Raw genomic sequence first — 16858 nt, 5'->3', positions numbered from 1 at the left:
TTCCATCCCGTCCCCGTCCCATCCCACCCCAAGCAGCCTCCCCGCTCCCTCCCCTGCTGCGGGGTTTGACACAGCCACAGCCACGGCACCCGAGCGAGGGGGTTTCTCAGCATCTTTACTGGGCGCTTCAGCAGCTGGGATGGGGGGGGGGGGGCGTCCCCTGCTGCCCCCCAGCCTCACGCCTCCCGCCGGGGCTGGACGCCGTGGATGCAGGAGACACCGAACGGCGCCGCGGGGCTGTCGCGCAGGATGGGCGAGAGCTGCTGCTCCTCTTCCTGGGGGCGTCGCGGGGCCCCCCCGGCACGGCCCAGCAGGCACGAGAGGAGCCCCACGGCGCTCAGCACCCCGGCGGCCGCGCACAGCGCCAGGCCCAGCAGCCGGCAGGCGCCCAGCGCCCGGTTGTAGCGCGCTGCCTGCAGGTCCAGCACCACGAAGTCCTCCTCCCCGATGCCCTCCAGCCTGGGGGGCACCAGCGAGCCGGTGGCCAGGGCGGCCGCCCCCGCCAGCAGGAACAGGGTCCCCGTGGAGAGGCTCACCTGGGGACAGGGGCACAGGGCTCGGGGTCGGTGCGGGATGGGGACGGGACACCCAAAAGGGCGCGGGGTGCCGGGGATGGATGCACCCCACGCAGGACAGGGTGGGAAGAAGGATGTGGGGGTGTAGGGGGGGGTCTCTTACCTTCCAGATAATGGAGGGCCAGGTGCCGGGGGGCCGGGCAGATGAGGACTCGGCCCCATCCCCATCAGGGCTGGCCCTGGTGCAGTCCTCGTAGAAGAGGTGGAGGTAGGAGCGCACCCCGTACCACCGCCCCTGCGCCACGCTGGGTCCGCGGCCGCAGCTGCAGGCAGCCCCACAGGCGGGCATCGGGCCTGGGGGGGGGCAAAGGGGGGGCGGGGGGGGGGGCAACCCGCAGCCAGAGCCCTCCCCGCAGCCACGGCACCCGCGGGGCTGAGCCAGGTCCTGCCCCCACCTGGGGCACCGGGCAGGGGACGGGGTGCCGGTGACGGATGCGTGCTCCTGGCTCATTTCGGGGAGCACCAAGAGGGGACCCCCAAAAGCCTCCTGTCCATGCTCAGGACTGCAAGACCACATCCTCGGCGGTACCGGGAGCATCCTCGCGCTTATCCCCACGGGGCTTTCCCAAGGGATGGAGTTTGGGGGGAGGTGGGGGGTGGGGGGTGACTGATGACTGTCCCCTGCCCCGTCCTGGGGTGGCTCCAGCCCTGGCACAGCCCCGTGCCGGCAGGATCAGGCCCTGCATCAGGCCATCGGCAGCCACCCAATCGCTGGTGATGGGGAAGGAGGGGCGGTGGCAGGGGGGGACAGGGGGGGGACACGGCCACCGCTGTGCCCCCAAAAGGCACGGCAGCCCCTTTGGGGTGACCGGAGCGCTGCCACCTCGCAGGGACACGGCCACCGCGTCCCTCCCGCCACCCCAGTGGGGCATTGCCATGGGAACTGCCTGCTCAGCCCTTCGTCACCGCGTCCCCGCAGCGTGTGCGGGGAGGGGGGGGGTGGGGGGGGGACGCTGGGACCCTTTCGGTGCCGGCTGCGAGCTGAACAAAGCCCTGAGCTGGAGAGGGCTGGGGGGGGGGGGGGGGCCCGGCTGCCCCCATCGCTGGGGACCTTCTGGTGCCACCGTCCCCATGCAGCAGTGGGGTCCTTCGTGCATGCAGGGGGTGCTGCCTGGGTTGGGGGGGGGGTTACCCTCGTCCTGCACCCCTCCCATGCACCCCCACATAGCCTCACCCCTGCCCACCCCCCCCCCCCCCCCCGCTCCCCTCTTACCTCTGGGGGGGGCTTCAGCACATCCTTCCCCGTCCCGGTGCCGTCACCAGCAGCGCTCGCCCTGCTGTCCCCGTGGCCGGCAGGGACCCCGCAGCTGGACCCAGGGCTTCGAGGCAGCGCCGGGCACCGCACGGCTCCCGGGGGGGGGGTTGGGGTGTCGGGGAGGGGGGGGCAGGGAGCACGGGTCCCTGCTGCGTGGCCGGGAGCTGCCGCCACCGCCAGCGAGCCGCCACCGCCGCGTGAGTCAGAGCAGGGCCGGCGGCGGGGGCACGTGGCTGCGCGGCAGCACCGGCCGCTCGGCGAGGCCAGGACGGGCCCACGGGCACCCGGCTCCCCCCCTGTGCTGGCCCCGGACCCCACGCAGGAACCCGGACCCCCCCACGCAGGAACCCGGACCCGTGGGCTGGGGGGGGGGGGGGGGGGGGGGGGATGAGGGAAAGGAGGGGAAGGGGCTGCCGTGCCAGGGCCCCGGTGCCACCGGGATCACGGCTGGAGGCCCCCGGTGCTGGTGCAGTCCCACAGCGGGTGCTGCCCCATGGGTCGGGGGGGGCACAGCAGCATGGCCCCCCCCCCCCCCCCCGGTACCAGCCCGCTGCCATCAGCCCTGGGTGGGGAGGGGATGGGCAGGGATGGGAGGGGAGGGCAGGCGGTACCCAGGGATGCTCCGGGCTCTCCCTTGTTACCATGGCAACTGCTGGGGGGGTGACACAAGCACCGTGTGCCCCCCCCCCCCCGTGGACCCCTTTTGGGGCCAGATCAGGGCCCGCCCGGACGGGTGGGGACCCTACGGGGGTTGTGTGGGTAGCTGGGGGCATGGAGCGCACACACAGAGCAGGCGTGAACGCACGCTCACATGCGTGAACACACACGTGTGCACACACACACATGCATAAACACACGTGCACACACACACACGTGCACACACACACACGCACACACACACACCCCACACACACGCTCCCCCTCTGCCTGTGTCCGGGCAGGGTGAAGCTCCTGAGCCTGTGGGCTCCGGTGGGTCAGGGTGGGAACAGAGGGGCGCTGGGGGTCATTTTGGGGGCCCCTGGGTGGGCGCGGGGCCATGGGGCCGCGTGGGGAATCCCACAGGGTGCTGGGGGAGCCGCTGTGCCCGGGCCCCGGGTGCTGGCCCCCGGTACCCCCGGCGCGGGCAGGGAGGCGCGAGGCGGCGCAGCAGGAGCCGGAGGCGCGCGGAGCAGACCACCACACTTTATTCCATAGTCACAACACCAGGATAACCATTAGCCGAGCTTCCACATAACCGGCCCTGGCCGCGGCTCGGGCCGTGCCCCGCTCCGCCAGGCCGGCGCCCCAGGACACCAGGTACAGGACCCCTCACGAACACAGCACCAACGGAAACCCCGAGCGCTCGCCGCGGCTCCGGCCCGCTCGGCCGCCGCCCGGGCGGCTTCTTCCTGAGAGAGGTTTGGTTTTTTTTCTTTTTTTTTTTTTTTTTCTTTTTTTTAATTTTTATTATTAATTTATTATTATTATTTGTCGCTAGTGATGAGGGATGGCGCAGGCACACTCGCTCGCACACGCGCGCCAGCCAGCACCGGGCAGCGGGGGGGCTCGGCGGGACGGACGCGGGGGCTCTAAGCACTACAACCACACGGCACAGAAAAAAATCCACCACGGCCACGACGCGCTCGCCCCGCCGGACGCACCCCGCGAGGCAGGGGAAGGGGGGAGACGGGGACGAAGCAAATGGTGTTGTGCTTGAGGCCGGGCTCCGGCTCGCGGTGCTGAGCCAGAGCCTGCTCCTGAGGAAACGCCCGGCAGCGCCCCGGGGACACGGCCCCCCCCCACCCCGGGCCGAGCAGACGCAGGATGCCAGCCCCTCACCGTGCCCTCGGGCCCTGACGGTACCGGGGGGGGGGCTTCAGCTCCACCACGGGAGGGGCACTGGGGGGGCTCCGGGCAGGGCACGAGCACCCTGAGAAGGCAGCGAGGTGCTGGGCGAGAGCTGTGCGCCGGGAAGCCCTTGAGCGGAGCCGCGGGCGCCCGCGAACCCCAAACCCGGCTCGTGACGGGGAGCCCCGGGGCGGGCAGGAGCGGGCTGGTGGCACCGCTGCCCCCCGGTATTTGGCTTTACTGGGTTTGGTGGGAACGGCCTGGAGGGGGTGCCCTGGGCTGGGGGGGGGGGTGAGGGGGGGGGACAGGGACGCGCTCTACACGGGGAACACGCGGCTGGTGCGCGGTGCCCGCCTGCCTCGGCAGGCTCACACCCACACCGGGGCTTACTTAAAACACCGTGGGTAACGCGACGCCAGACACACACACACACGCACGGCTACCTCTACACACCTACACATCGAGAATGCTGATGGCCGGCGGGCTCACGGGAGGAGGCTGGAGCAGAGCCCCCCGCGGCCACCGGGCACCGGGGCTGGAGGACACCGGGCGCCCTTGAGCAGGGACGGGGACGCGGCGCTCCCTGCAGCTCCTCCCAGCGCCGCGGGGCCGTGCCCGTGCCCACCGGCACCGGGGACGGGGGGGGGGGTCCCCTCCGAGCAGCCCCCCGTCGCTCCCCATGGAGGGGGATGCCGGGGGGCTGAGCTGCAACAGGTGGGCACAAAGCACACAGCCGGAGGAAGGGGCAGCCCCAAAACGGGGAGGGAGCCCCAAAACGGGGAGGGAGCCCCACTGCCCCTGGCACGCCGCTGCCTGGATAGGGCCAGGGGGGCTCCCAGGCGCCCCAGAGCCCCACTTGGGAACTGGGGACCTGAGAGGTGGCTTCACGCCGCGGTCCCTGCCGTGCCGATGTGGGACAGGGCGCTGAGCCCAGTGCAGCTCCTCTGGGCGCTGCCAGCCCTTGTCCCTGGGGTTTGAACGCCCGGGGCCCTCACCGCCACCCCGAGCAGCCCAGCCCTACCTGAGCGCAGCCCCCTGCCCGCGCAGCCCCCTGCGCAGCCCACCCTGCCGCCAGCCGGCACCGCGGCCACGTGCTCGCAGGCAGCGGCGGGAGGCGGATCGCTGCAGAAGGAGCCATTAGGAAAAGCAAAGAAAAACCCGGCTGGGGGAGCCTCTGCGGCAGGACCTGCCCTGCTGGGAAGCTCCGCGGCGGTGCTCTGCGGTGAAGCCCGTGCTGGCGGCATGGCCGACACCGGGGCGCATCGGGGAGCATCGCCGTGCCGGAGCGCTGCCCGCACGCACCCCGCAAACGCGCCAGCATCGCTGCCGGCGGCCCCGTTCGGGTGCTTGCTCAAGGCAGATCCCCTGCAGCAGCCCTTCCAGAGCCCTGCCTGCACGCTCCCTGCTGGCACGGCACACGGCAGCTGGGCACGGCGGGACCCGGCTCTGCTTGGCCACAGGGAGCGAGTCTGGCACGGTTGCAGGCTCCAAGGGTGCCCCACGGGCGCTAAATCCCAGCTGGGCTGCCCCGGGCACGGCTCGGCCCCGGCCCGGGCTCGCCGCTGGCACCAGGGCACGGGGTGGCTCCGGGCACGGGCTCCCCCGCACGAATGTCTGGAGAGAGGAATAACTCAGCCTCCCCGCTCCACGTGCGGATCACGTGCGTGCAACTTCGCTCTTCCCCAAACTGAGTGGCGGGGAGCGCGCGCGCCGCAGCAAAATCGCAGAGAGAGCGCCGGTCCCGCGGGACCCCCCCCCAAACCCCAAAGCTGGGGACCCCCCCGGAACGGGGCACCCCAGGGAGGGCCCTGCCCTGCATGGGCTCTGCCACGCCGGAAAGCCCTGGGCGCGGCGTGGCCAGCGGGAGCCCTCCCCAAGGGCCGCTACAAGGAGGAGGAGAAAATTGAAGACATGCTTTAAATGCAGCCAAAAAGCAAAACAAAAATTAAAATAAAATAAAAATAAAAATCGGCTGTTCCCCGAGGTGCACGGCGGGGGTCGAGGAAAGGTGGGCAGGGAGGACCGAGGCTGGCGTGGGTGCTCCTGCTGCCCGAGAGCGGGAGGGAGACGGGGCAGCGAGGCGGGGATGCCGGGAGCACCGGGAGCAGCCATGGCCGGCGCCGCGGCAGCCGCTGACAATGAAACCCCCGTCGGGCCCTCGCCTTTCGCGGGCAGGCGGACGCGGCGACGAGCCGCACGGCCACACGGCGAGGGGCCGCGGGGCGAGGAGCAGCGGGGCTGCAGCCCTGCACCGCGGCGGGCGGAGGAGGAGGAGGAGAGGGAGGAGAGGGAGGAAGAGGAGTGGGTGTGTGCCGGGGGGGGATGGGGGGAGCAGGGAGCTCTGCCTTCCAGCAGCTTCAAGGCAAAATACCTGATTCCTGCATGTAAACAGCTGGTTTCGTTGGTTTTTTTTTTTTTTTCCTGTTTTTTTTTTTTTTTTTTTTTTTTTTTGATACGACCTGATTGGGGGGGGGGGGGGGGGGGGGAAACAAAAAACAAAAAAAGGAGAGTTACCTGCAGAGCGCGGGACTCAGTAGGTAAAGACCAAGTCCGAGATGCTGGACATGAGCCAGTCCCCCGCGATCATCTCCGTCACCTCGGGCGTGCAATAGTCCGGGAACTCGAAGTGCGAGGAGCCTCCCCGCGGGAAGAGGTCGAGGTCCTTGTCGAAGCCGCACCAGTCCAGGGCGCCGCAGGCCGTGCTGGCGGGGGCCCGGCCGGGCGCGACACCCAGCAGCTCTTCCTCCAGCTCCTCGTCGGAGGAGCTGAAGGAGGAGGGCGGCGACCCGGCCGACACGGGCGAGGGCGTCCCGCTCTCCGGGGACGTCCCCGGCTCAGGACCGGCGGCGGCGGCGGATGCGGCGGCGGGGCTGGGGGGCTCGGGGGGCTCCGTGGGGCTGCGCTCACCGGCGGGCACCGGGGGCCGGGCGGCCGTGCCGGGAGCCGCGGGGCAGTCCTCGGCGGGCACCTCGGCGGCCGATTCCTGCGGTGCGCCCGGTTCGGGGCCGGCGGACGGTTTGGCGTGCTGCCTTCGCCCGGCGGGGACGCGGCCCAGCACCGAGGGCTTGATCTTGACCGGGAGGCGCGGGCGAGCGGCGGCGGCGCCCACCTTGCCCTTTTTCCGCGGCCGGTACTTGTAGTCGGGGTAGTCGGCCATGTGCTTGAGGCGCAGGCGCTCGGCCTCGCGGACAAAGGGGATCTTCTCGGAGTCGTGCAGGAGCTGCCAGCGGCGGCCCAGGCGCTTGGAGATCTCGGCGTTGTGCATGTCGGGCCACTGGTCCATGATCTTGCGGCGCTCGTGCTGCGACCACACCATGAAGGCGTTCATGGGCCGCTTGATGTGCCCGCTGGGCGTCTTGCACCACCCCGGCTCCGCCGCTCCGCCGGGCACCGGGGGGCACGGCTCCCGCCGACCCTCCGCTCCCCGGCCCCGCGCGGCTCGCTGCACCATGCCGCCCACCGGCACCGCCACCGGGCTCCCCGGTGCTCCGCCGCCGCCGCCGCTGCTGCTTCCCCGCCCGCCGCCGCCGCCGCCGCCGCCCCCCCGCCGGCCGCTACGCCCCCATTGTGCCGAACGGGCGGCGGCGGCGGGGCGGGGCGCAGGGGGCCGCGGAGGGGCCCGGGGGCGCACGGCGGGGGCGGCGGGGAGGGACCGGAGACGGTGGGAGCCCGGGGAGCCGCGGGGCCGGAATTGCTGCGCGCCGGGACGGGGAGGCGGCGGCTCGGGGATGCTCCGGGAGGCGCCGCACCGGCCGGGGATGCTTCGTACCGGCCCCGGGATGCTCCCGGTTGCTCGGCACCGCCGACCGGGGATGCTCCGCACTGGTCCCGGGATGCTCCGGACCGGCCCCGGGATGCTCCGGGAGCGGACCGGGAATGCTCCGGGATGCTCCGCACCGGCCCCGCCGACCGGGGATGCTGCGCCGCTCGGTTCCGCGGATGCTCCGGTGACGCTGCGGTGGCGGCGGAGGGTCCGGGGGTGCGCGGGGGCGGTGCGGGCAGCCCCGGGAACCGCCCGCCCCGTGCCCCCCGGTGCCGCTCTTATAGCCGCCGCCGCCGCCGCCCCGCCCCGCCCCCGCGCCGCCCCCGGTAAACACGGCCGCGCCGGTGCTGTCAATGGCGGGCGCCGCCCCCCCCGGGCCATTGGCCGAGGGGCGGGGGGGAAACGGCGGCAGCCGCCAATGGGCGCCCACCGGAGAGGGGTTGCTGGCGAGAACGGCCCGGGGGCACGGCCCGGTGCCCCCCCGGGCACGCCCGGACACCTGCCGGTGCCTCGGGATGGGCAGGGCTGACGTCCCCGGCTCTGCCCGGTGACCGCCGGTGCCTCCGCACGGGCGTCCCAGTGCCCCCGGTGCCCCCCGCAGCCCTCCGGTAGCCCCACCCGGGATCCCCGGTTCCCTCCGGTACCCCCACCCGGGATCACCGGGGTCCCCGATGCTCTTTCGCCCTCCAACCCGGGCCCCCGGTACCTCCCCGTGCCCTGCCGGCACCACCTGCAGCCCCCGTCGGGGCCCCCCGGGACCCCCCCGGGACCCTCCTACACCCCCCGGGACCCCCCCACACACACACCGGGACCCCCACACACACCCCCGGGGACCCGGAGCCGCCCCACCGGCAGCGGGAGGCAGCAGCGAGGGGTGAACAGGCCCCGCCCGAGACGCCCCACACGGGCCGAGGGCAACGGGCCTGGCTCGGGCCCGGGGCCGCCTCCCTCCGGTGGGGACGGCGGAGGGGACGGGGCCCGGCACCGAACCGGGACCGGGCCGCAGGGGGGGCACGGGGGCGGCCCCTCACAGCCAGGCCCAGCGGACCCCGGCCTGGTGGGGCCCGTCCAGGCCCGGTGGGGCCCGACCCGCCCCGGGCCGGTCCCGGTCCCGGTCCCGATCCCGGTTCCGGTCCCGGTCCGGGGGCGGGGCGGGGCGGGGCCGCGCGCACCAATGGCAGGGCTCCGCGGCCCTGTTGCCCTGGAGACCGCGGGCTGTCCGCCGGGGGCCGCGCCCATTGGCTGCCGCCTCGGCGCGGGCCCGCCGCAGGGCGCGTTCCCATTGGCTGCGGCGCCGCCCGCAGTTGCCGTGGCGACAGGGCCCGAGCGCGGCCTAGGCCCGGCCCCGAGCCCCGAGGCCTGGCCCGGGGGCGAGCGCTGGGCACCGGGCACGGGGGGCTCGGGGAGCCCCGCGGGGGGAGCCGCTGCCCCGGCCCGGTGAAACCGGCCCCGCTCCGTGTGCCTGGGCGCTGCCCGGCCTCGGTACCCCGCCTGCTGGCACCATAGAGCCGGCCCGGTAACGGGAGGGGGGCTCCCGGTGCGGGGCTCCCGGTGCGGGGCACGGAGCCTCCCGCGGGGACAGGCAGGGCCGCGGGGCCCGGCCTCCGTGCTGGGGGCACGCGTGTCCCATCCCGGGATGGACGCGAGGGGCCTGGTCCCGGGGGAGCTGAGGGGAGCGGTACGTGTCCGTGCCCGGTGCCCGGTGCCGGGGCTGTGGCGCTGCGGCCGTTACCGTGACATCTCCCAAATGTGCCCTCAGAGGTGTTGGAAAGGGCACTAAAGGAAACCTCAGAGCCCGGGAGGAACCGGAGATGGGAGCGGTGTGGGTCGGGCTGGAGAGCTCCCTGCCCACAAACCTTCCCTCACCCCCAGTCTTTTCCCTTACGTCGAGTTCAGGGGCGCAGCAAACGGCACAAGGCAAAAGCGGAGGAGAGGAGAGCTGCGGCCCGCGAGCTGACTCTGCCACCGATCCCCAGCGAGGACAAGAAGAAAGGGGAGAAGAAGAAGCCAGGTTGGGAGAGATTCCCCTGGTTCACTGCCCCCCCGGCTCCCCTGCTGCGTGAACTCGGTGCTTGCTGCTGGGAGCCACAAAAAGGAAAGGTGGCTGAGAATAAAGAGGGAGAGCTAGAAAAGACCAGGGAAGGGTTTGTAGGTTCTGCGCCTGGGCTGTAACTGCACGCTGCTCGTGCTGGGGCTGCAGAAGGTTTGAATTCGGTTCTCTCAGTTGTTCTTCATGTTTCCCTCAGCAACACGTAACAGGAGAGGGTAGATGGAAAGCATTGAAACCGGACTGTGAAATAAGTACAGGGCTTTTTTTATTTTTTGTTTCACCAGTTACATTTATGTTGAGTAAAAAAACACCCTTGCCTTCGAAGACATCGTCATCCCGAGAGAAATACAGAAGTTTTACTGAGAGGAAGTCAGCGCTCAAGGAGGCTGAATTAGCTAAAACACTGGAAGAGATCAAAATTACCACGGTACATGCAACAAATAGCAGGTGCTGGGATGGAGGTAGCGAATCCATACAGTTACCCAGGTTGCCTTTATGGAGGAAATTCTAGCAGTCTGAGTCACTCTTGCAAAATGGCACATGTTTATTTATTAATAAACTAGAGGTAATTATGCTGCTCTGCTCAGTGCTGGTGAAATGTAACCTTGATGTTGCCTATTAAGAAAACTGAAGAGAAACCAAGAGAGAGCCCAGACTGTGGCAGTAGGAGGAATGAGATTTAGGAAACGTGACCCGTTAGAAAAGACTGTCAACGTCAGTGTTTCTTATTCTAGCAAAGGGAAGGCTGAGGTGGAGGACGTGACCGCAGGTTTTTAGTAGGCAAAAGATGGTTACAAGTGATCATGCAGCTGGTGGTGAGGAGTGTGGGAGCAGGACTGTGCTGTGGGGGGGAAGTCAGTGCCTTGGCAATGAGACCGAGGCTTGGTACGTGGTGCTGGGACGGTCAGGGCCTTGTTGGTGCTGTTACCATGGGACAGGAACGTCCTGGGAATGGCAGATGATGGTGAGAAAACTTGAGGCGGGTGGGACTGATGGAATCTGCAACCCTTTAATCCACAAATTGCTGTAGGATCTGACCAAGCAGAAGATAAATGCCATAGAGGAGCTGAAGCAGCGCAGCGCCCACCTGGCAGAGGCCAACTGCCGGCTGATGAAGGACATCCAGCACACCGATGCCAGCACTGCCGAGCAAGCCAGAGACCTGCTGCAGCAGTACGAACAATTTCAGGTGAGGTTTTAGGGTTGGCTAGCAGGCCCAGTCCAGCAGAACGCAAAACTTCCCGCTGTTCCTGTCAGTACTCGGGAATGGCCAGGCACTGCGTGGGCACTTCCACTGCAACGAGCGTCACTGCAGCATCGCCGGTGCTGGGGGAGCTCTCAGGCACCCAAAGACCCCGTGAGGTGCTCTTGTTTTGTGCCTGTGTTTTAAAGCCACGAGAGTTTCTTGACTGGCTACTGTCCCACGCAGCAGTAGCCACCCCTGTAACAGCCCAAATACATCCCTCCATGGGGAAGTTGGCTCCTGGAAGCACTGAAACATTCCCATGAGCAGCTTCCATGCAGGAGCTGGCACCGGCCACAGCAATGGACTCATCTGTGCTGCTAATAGAAGCAGTAGCATGAGAGGAACGTTAGGGATGCTGCAGGGGGACGTTTCAGAGCTCTGTAGACTGATCAGTGACTGGATTTCTCTCTGCGCAGATGGTCCAGGCAATGACACAGACCTTCAGTCAGAGCAGACTGGACACGGCGAGGGCAGAGCTCCAGGAAATGGAAAAAGCAATGGAAAAGAATCTGGAAGTGAGTTGCTGTCATTACAGTGAAATACGGCCTATATAACCGCGTTACCTTTGCTTTCCAGTGCGGTAGGTCAAAGGCATTTTGTCAATGTTATAAATGCCAAACTATTCCATTTCTGAAATTAATCCCCTTTCCTGCATGGGGATAATCCTCCTGTCAGGAGGGGCAGAACCCCGTGACGCCCATCAGCCTGTGTCTAAGAGGCTGGGAAGAGTCTCCTCCTTGGCAGCTGTTTGCACTGTTCCACTGGGGCAGGTTCTGGTCAAGGTGGTCTGATTTGGGGTGGCCATTCCCACTGCTCACGTGGTGATCTGTAATCCACATCACTTCCCACATGGTGTGCTCAGCCAAACGCAGGACAGGCTCATCGGCTCGGTTAAGAAGTGAAGTTCTGGAAGCCTTGGGCTGACGTTTTCTGCTTTGACTTTCCCTCAGAGCTCCAGCAGCAGCTGGATGAAGCCACATCAAAAGTACAGGTTCTCCAGGACGAGCTCGGCGTCCTGCGGACCTACATGGACGTGCATTATCCCAAACAGGCTCTCCGGATAGTCCTCCTGCTGTCCGACATCCAGAACCTGAAGGAGCAGCAGCAGGTGCTGAGACCTCTCCTTCCCTGCAGCGTTGTTCGGGAGGCTGGAGAGGGCAGGGGAGGAAGGAACGCAATGTTTGTCTTGCTTAATGCTCCTGCTGTTTCTGTGCGCTGCCTCCTGCCACCCTCAGGATGAGATAGACAAGACAGAAGAAATGGGGAAGGCCGTCCTGGAGGAACTGGAAGAGAAAGCACAGCTAGAACGAGAGGAGCTGTTGCAGAAAGTCGTGGAGGTACGTGGAATCACTGTGACTCCTCGGCAGGGGGAGTCGGTTTGTGGGAGCTGTGGACAAGGCGGGGGCTTCTTGCCCACTGGCAACAGCAGCGTGCAGTCAGCACACACAGAATAACAGAGCATCGCTGCTCCCGCTGGCTGACGAACGGGAGCTGCCTGACGAGCTGGAAGGGTACACGAGAAGCACTTCTGTGTTGCTGCTCTAGTCTGATGTGACGAAATGTCCTCAGACTCGCTCCTGAGAGCTTGCTGCGTGGAGGTGAGTGCGCTGTGACCCAACGTTCACCCTGCTGTTATGCTCCCTGCTTTATTACATTATTTAGGTAGGTACTTAGCTGCTCAGCTGTGACACTGCTGAGGCAACGCACGTATGTTTGTAAATTCATGAGGAAACTAAACTGTGTGCAGCACGACAGAGCAGGGGCTGCTCTCAGTCTGCAGAAAATTTTACAGGTGAATCTGTACGCACAGGTGCTACAAGTAACCCAAGCAATATTAATGAGCCTTCTCAGGGAAACTGGACTGGATTTATTGAGTTCCTCTCTCTTGTTCTATCATCAGCCCAATGGGATGAGCTGGAACCAAAACCTTATCCAAGCAGGAATTATTTCCTTGAAGAGCGATGCATCTAGACGTGACCAGAGTTGGCATCTGACAGTGGCAGGGTCTCACGCTGGCAGTTACTGCGGTTTTCTTCTCTTCCCCCACACAGGAGGTGTTGCTGCACCAGGATGGCCTGAAGCAGCTGGTCATAAACAACCACGTTCTTCGGTGTGAAATAACAAGGCAAAGAGAGGTGAGTGGGCGGGGGGAGAACCACCACGGTGAAGCAGAGCCAGCCACCCTCAGCCCTTGCCTTTAGTGAGGGTTTTGTGCATCTTGGTGGCGCGTGTTGCTTTCTGCTTCCACTGGAGCCAGTGAGCTGTTAGGCTTCCTGAAACGCCTGCTGGACTGCTCGCCCTCAGTGTGTCCTGTTAGGGGCTTTCTTGTATGAGGGCTGGTTTCAAGCTCTGCTGGTTGCAAAAACTTTAATCACTGCTTCTGTTGCAAAATGAAGAACACTTAAAAATGTAATTCATTCAGATTATTAAGGACCTGGAAGAGGAGATCAGCGAGCTGCAAAGAAGCATCCAGACGCTCCGCCAGCGTGCAAGAGACCCGAGAGAGGTGATCTTTGCTGATGTTTTTCTCCGCAGACCAAAGTAAGTAGGGCTGGTCAGCGGGCATGCACGGGCCGTTCTCTACGGCCTTGACCTGCGGAAGTCTGTGGAACTGAGCGCGAATAACCTCAGCCCGAGCACTGCCGCAGATCTCACCGTCAAACCTACACGCAGTCCAGGATAGAAACTCGCAGCTGACAGGGGTCCTGCCTTGGAAGATGGCTGCCAGGTCTCCTGGTCTTGCCTAAGTGCAGCTGGGAAATAGCCTCTCTAACAGCAGTGTGCTGTCAGCCCCGGTCACGTCACGTCTCTCTTCTGGGCTTCCTTTTGTCCGTCCTGTAAATGGGGATAATTATCGACTGCAGGAAGGGGCAGGAGCAGCAGAGCTTTTCAAGGCCCTTGTGACTATGATGAGTCTTACTTTATTGTTCTTTTCCCTCACTGGCTGGGAAACCAAACTGAGGGGAGGTGGCCAGGCTCCTGTGGAGCATCCTTGTCGGGGCAGGTCCCACCCGTCTCAAGCTGCTTTGCTGCCTGTGTGAAACGGCACGGGCACTCGGCGAGAACAAAGACGGGCAGCCAGTTCCCTAATATGTAAAAAAAATGTCTCAGAGGAATGGGTTGGCAGCAAAAAGGCAAAACTTTCTCTTTCTACCACTCTTTCTCTGCCCAAGCCCATCGGTAGCTAACGACTCCCGGAGCAGAGGTTGCGGTGAATCCCCGCTCCCACTTCCCAGCGCGCCGTGCTCGTACTGGACGTCGTTATGAAGTGCAAGGAGAATCCCCAGCGCGCATCGATGGGGAGAAGGCCCTGCCAGCTCGCTCACGGGAACGCTGGGCTCTCCTCTCCAGGGACAGGGGACACACTGGCCAAGTCTGTAGGCTGAGGCATACCAGCAGCCCGCTGTGACGAGTTATTTTCCACCATACCCACAGCGGGGAGCCCGCCCCACCGAGCGGCAGGCCCCTGGCAGAGGGCTCCTGCCCAGAACACAAATGCTTTAAAGCTGCTGAGGTGCCTCCGCTTCCTGAGCTGTCCGCTGACCAGGGGAACAAACCTACAAAAAAGTTGGTCAAATATGTTTAAATCTCGAGTGCGGTGTAGCCCGAAACCCACCGTTTTGTGCAGAGCTGCGTGCATATGCACGTTTATTTGCTGCAGCTGCCTATATACAAGTTATTCACGGCCCACAGATATCAGTTAACGGAGGCTTTCCGTTCCAGCAGGTCCCACTGCTGCAGGTGTGGGCCAGCCCTCAGCTCTCCGCACTTCACACGCGCACAGGGTTATTCCCGTGGCGTGAAAATACAGTCCCTTGCGTGAGCAGATGCTCACCCAGCAAACCGGCGGTGCTGCAAACAGCAGAAGGGGCTGGATCTCCCGTGCTGGGCTGCCAGGGGTTTTTAACGGCAAGCCAGGTAGGGCTGCAGCGCTGCGGAGGCGTGATCCGAAGCAGGAGGAAAGCCTGGAACGCGTCAGGAGACTGTGGGGGAGGCGAGTGGCTGCGTGATGGATTAGCGCAACTTATTTTTTTCCGATAAAAGAATGATAAAAAGGGGAATTAATTAGCCTCGACAGCTGGTGGGGCTGGGGTTACTGAGGGTGGCTGGGAGAGGAGTTAAAAATAGCAGGAAGGCCCAAGTGGAAAGTTTCTGTAACATCACAAGTCAGGCATTTGGTGCTTACCCGCCCTGACAGGCAGGAGGCTGTGCCAGAGCCCTCGCCGCCATCTCCCCGCCGATTCCCCACTGACCTCCCTGCAACTTTTCACACGACTTCACCAGCCGTTCATTTTTCCAGTTAACCCTCTGGTTCCAGACGTTGCCTTGGCTTCTTGAAAGCAGAACCAGGCGTACGCTGTGCTCAGCTTGGAAGTACGAGGGCACGCAGGAGCGCAGGATTGTTGCAGGCCCTCCTTGGGCTCCCCGTGCGCGGCACCTGTGTAGCACGGAGGAGCTGCGAGGCCCCTGCACGCCCGCGTGTATCTGCATTTCTGTTCTCCCTCTTTAAAACTCCTTTCTCAAGGGCCCCCGGGTGGATTTCACCAGCAGCTCTGAGCCCTGCATTGGAGTCGCTCCGGACGCACAGTTTGTCCCGGACTGACGCAGGCTGCTGAGCGCACCTCTGAGCGAGCCCAGCTTGCTGTGTTTGTCCTTTCTCTGCGAGAAAGCAGATGTGCCTGGCTGCCTGATGGGCTTTCTCTGCTTCTGTTTGTCGTTCAGGACTGACAATGAGGGGCAGCTAATTCCGTTCTTTCTCAGAGTCCCAAGGGTAAGATCTGGCTGGCGTTTGCTGGGAAGTCGAGCTGCGCTCTGGTTTGAGCTGAGCAGGGGCTGAGCACCAGAACCCTCGCCTCGTGCTAAAGGGCTTTTGTCCGCTGCTCCCCCAGCTGCCTGCTGTGTCCTGCTGTGTCCCCAAGCGAGTACCTGGTCCGTCACCACTGACACCAGTCCTGGGCCCCAGGGACACGGGGCAGGGCTGGCGCAGCTAACGCCGGGCAGGCGTCCCTGCCAGCCACCTCCAGCCCTCTAACAGTGGGGCCATTGTAGGGCGCGCAGGAAGCCTCTGAGCTCCGGGTGGGCTGCACAGAGCATCGGAGGAGTCACCCGCCTCTCGCCCCGGCCGCACAGGAGCTTCTTCCCCTCCTCGTGCCGGGCTCCTGTACGCCAGTCGGAGCACGGCTGCTGATCGCTGCTCTTTCCTTCGCGCCTCATCTCTCTCCTCTCTCTGCTCAGGTGCACACCGGACACCGAGGTGGTCCTCAGCATCCCCGCGGAGGAGGCGCCGCTCCCCTAACGCTCGCAGGCCCCTCGCCGGGCTCGGGTGCGGTGCTGAGCTGGCACAGCCTTCCCCGGCGGCGCTTCTTCATCCCAGCCCCACTTACCGAGGACTCCCGGTTACAAGGTTCAGGAAAGGAGCTGCATCATTCCTGACCTCACGGCTGTGACCATCAGGCTGCGGCCTTTTGGAAGGTGCAAGCCCCGTGGTGACGGCTTCCCGGGAGACCTCCCCGGCCCTCCTCACACCCCAGCACGACAGCTTCCCCCCTGTGCCGTCGGGGCACAGACGAAGTCAGGCGGGGTCTCTCCATCCCAGTGCTGCGACCGTGAGGGGTGCCCTGGGGTGCTCCGAGGTGGGCACATCCCGGTGCAGAGCAGCCTGGGGACCCAGCACGGAGCCAGCCCAGCGCCGGTGCGGGTGCCAGGGCCTGCCTCAGGTTCAAATAAAAAACAGCCCTCGTGCTGCCCTGTTCGAAACACGCCTCTGGCCCCGTCCGTTACCGGCTGGGGGTGACGGCGCTGCCGCGGCTGCCAAACAGGGGCAGCGGAGCCTCCGCAGCCCCCGGCAGGGCTCAGCCCCGCTCCGGGGGGCAGGCACCGGGGCAGGACCGGGCTCGGCTCGCTCCTTACTTGGCGAAGCGGCCGGGCCGTGCGCTGCCCCGGGCCGCCGCGAGATGGAGCCGGGAGGGGACCGGGCGGGGGGCTCGGGGGCAGGGGGGGGCCCTGCCCCGGGTGGGACCGGAGCGTGGCGGAGCCCCCGAGCCGCGAGGACGGGACGGGACGGGACGGGACGGGGCTCCCGGGCAGCCCCGGTGCCGCTTTTCCCCCCGCTGCTCCCCGGGGACCGAGGGGAGGCGGCCGG

The 16858-nt window shown here is 65.9% G+C and overlaps 3 protein-coding genes across 3 annotated transcripts; 1 reads left to right on the top strand and 2 right to left on the bottom strand.

Moving 5' to 3' along the window:
- Positions 1 to 98: 98 nt before the first annotated feature.
- NRSN2 (neurensin 2) lies at positions 99 to 1904 on the bottom strand. The gene is made up of 3 exons (XM_035567072.1): positions 1789 to 1904; positions 679 to 869; positions 99 to 536 (listed from the first exon to the last, which is right to left on the bottom strand). The coding sequence occupies exons 2-3, from the start codon at positions 862 to 864 to the stop codon at positions 177 to 179; spliced, it is 546 nt and encodes a 181-aa protein (XP_035422965.1). The 5' UTR covers positions 865 to 869; positions 1789 to 1904; the 3' UTR covers positions 99 to 176.
- A 4283-nt stretch (positions 1905 to 6187) lies between these two features.
- SOX12 (SRY-box transcription factor 12) lies at positions 6188 to 7108 on the bottom strand. Its single transcript, XM_035567071.1, has one exon. It carries the CDS (start codon positions 7106 to 7108, stop codon positions 6188 to 6190), a length of 921 nt encoding a protein of 306 aa, XP_035422964.1.
- A 1836-nt stretch (positions 7109 to 8944) lies between these two features.
- Positions 8945 to 16051, top strand: C16H20orf96 (chromosome 16 C20orf96 homolog). The gene is given in 10 exon segments (XM_035567166.2): positions 8945 to 9098; positions 9317 to 9431; positions 9755 to 9897; positions 10501 to 10659; positions 11133 to 11235; positions 11667 to 11824; positions 11952 to 12053; positions 12768 to 12851; positions 13139 to 13257; positions 15952 to 16051. Coding segments are annotated over 10 exon segments (1125 nt in total). The 5' UTR covers positions 8945 to 9056.
- The last annotated feature ends 807 nt before the right edge of the window (positions 16052 to 16858 follow it).

The sequence above is a fragment of the Cygnus atratus genome, chromosome 16 (assembly GCF_013377495.2).
Source record: "Cygnus atratus isolate AKBS03 ecotype Queensland, Australia chromosome 16, CAtr_DNAZoo_HiC_assembly, whole genome shotgun sequence".
NCBI classification, from domain to species: domain Eukaryota; kingdom Metazoa; phylum Chordata; class Aves; order Anseriformes; family Anatidae; genus Cygnus; species Cygnus atratus.
Note: the sequence above shows the minus strand (reverse complement) of the source record. Positions and strands in the feature narration are given on the sequence as shown.

Bases quoted from the DNA above. Each gene is read 5' to 3' on its own strand.
- NRSN2 (XM_035567072.1), bottom strand. From the start codon at position 864: ATGCCCGCCTGTGGGGCTGCCTGCAGCTGCGGCCGCGGACCCAGCGTG. The intron at 537-678 runs GTAAGAGACCCC...CCCTGTCCCCAG, and splicing joins GGCCCTCCATTATCTGGAAG to GTGAGCCTCTCCACGGGGAC.
- SOX12 (XM_035567071.1), bottom strand. From the start codon at position 7,108: ATGGTGCAGCGAGCCGCGCGGGGCCGGGGAGCGGAGGGTCGGCGGGAG.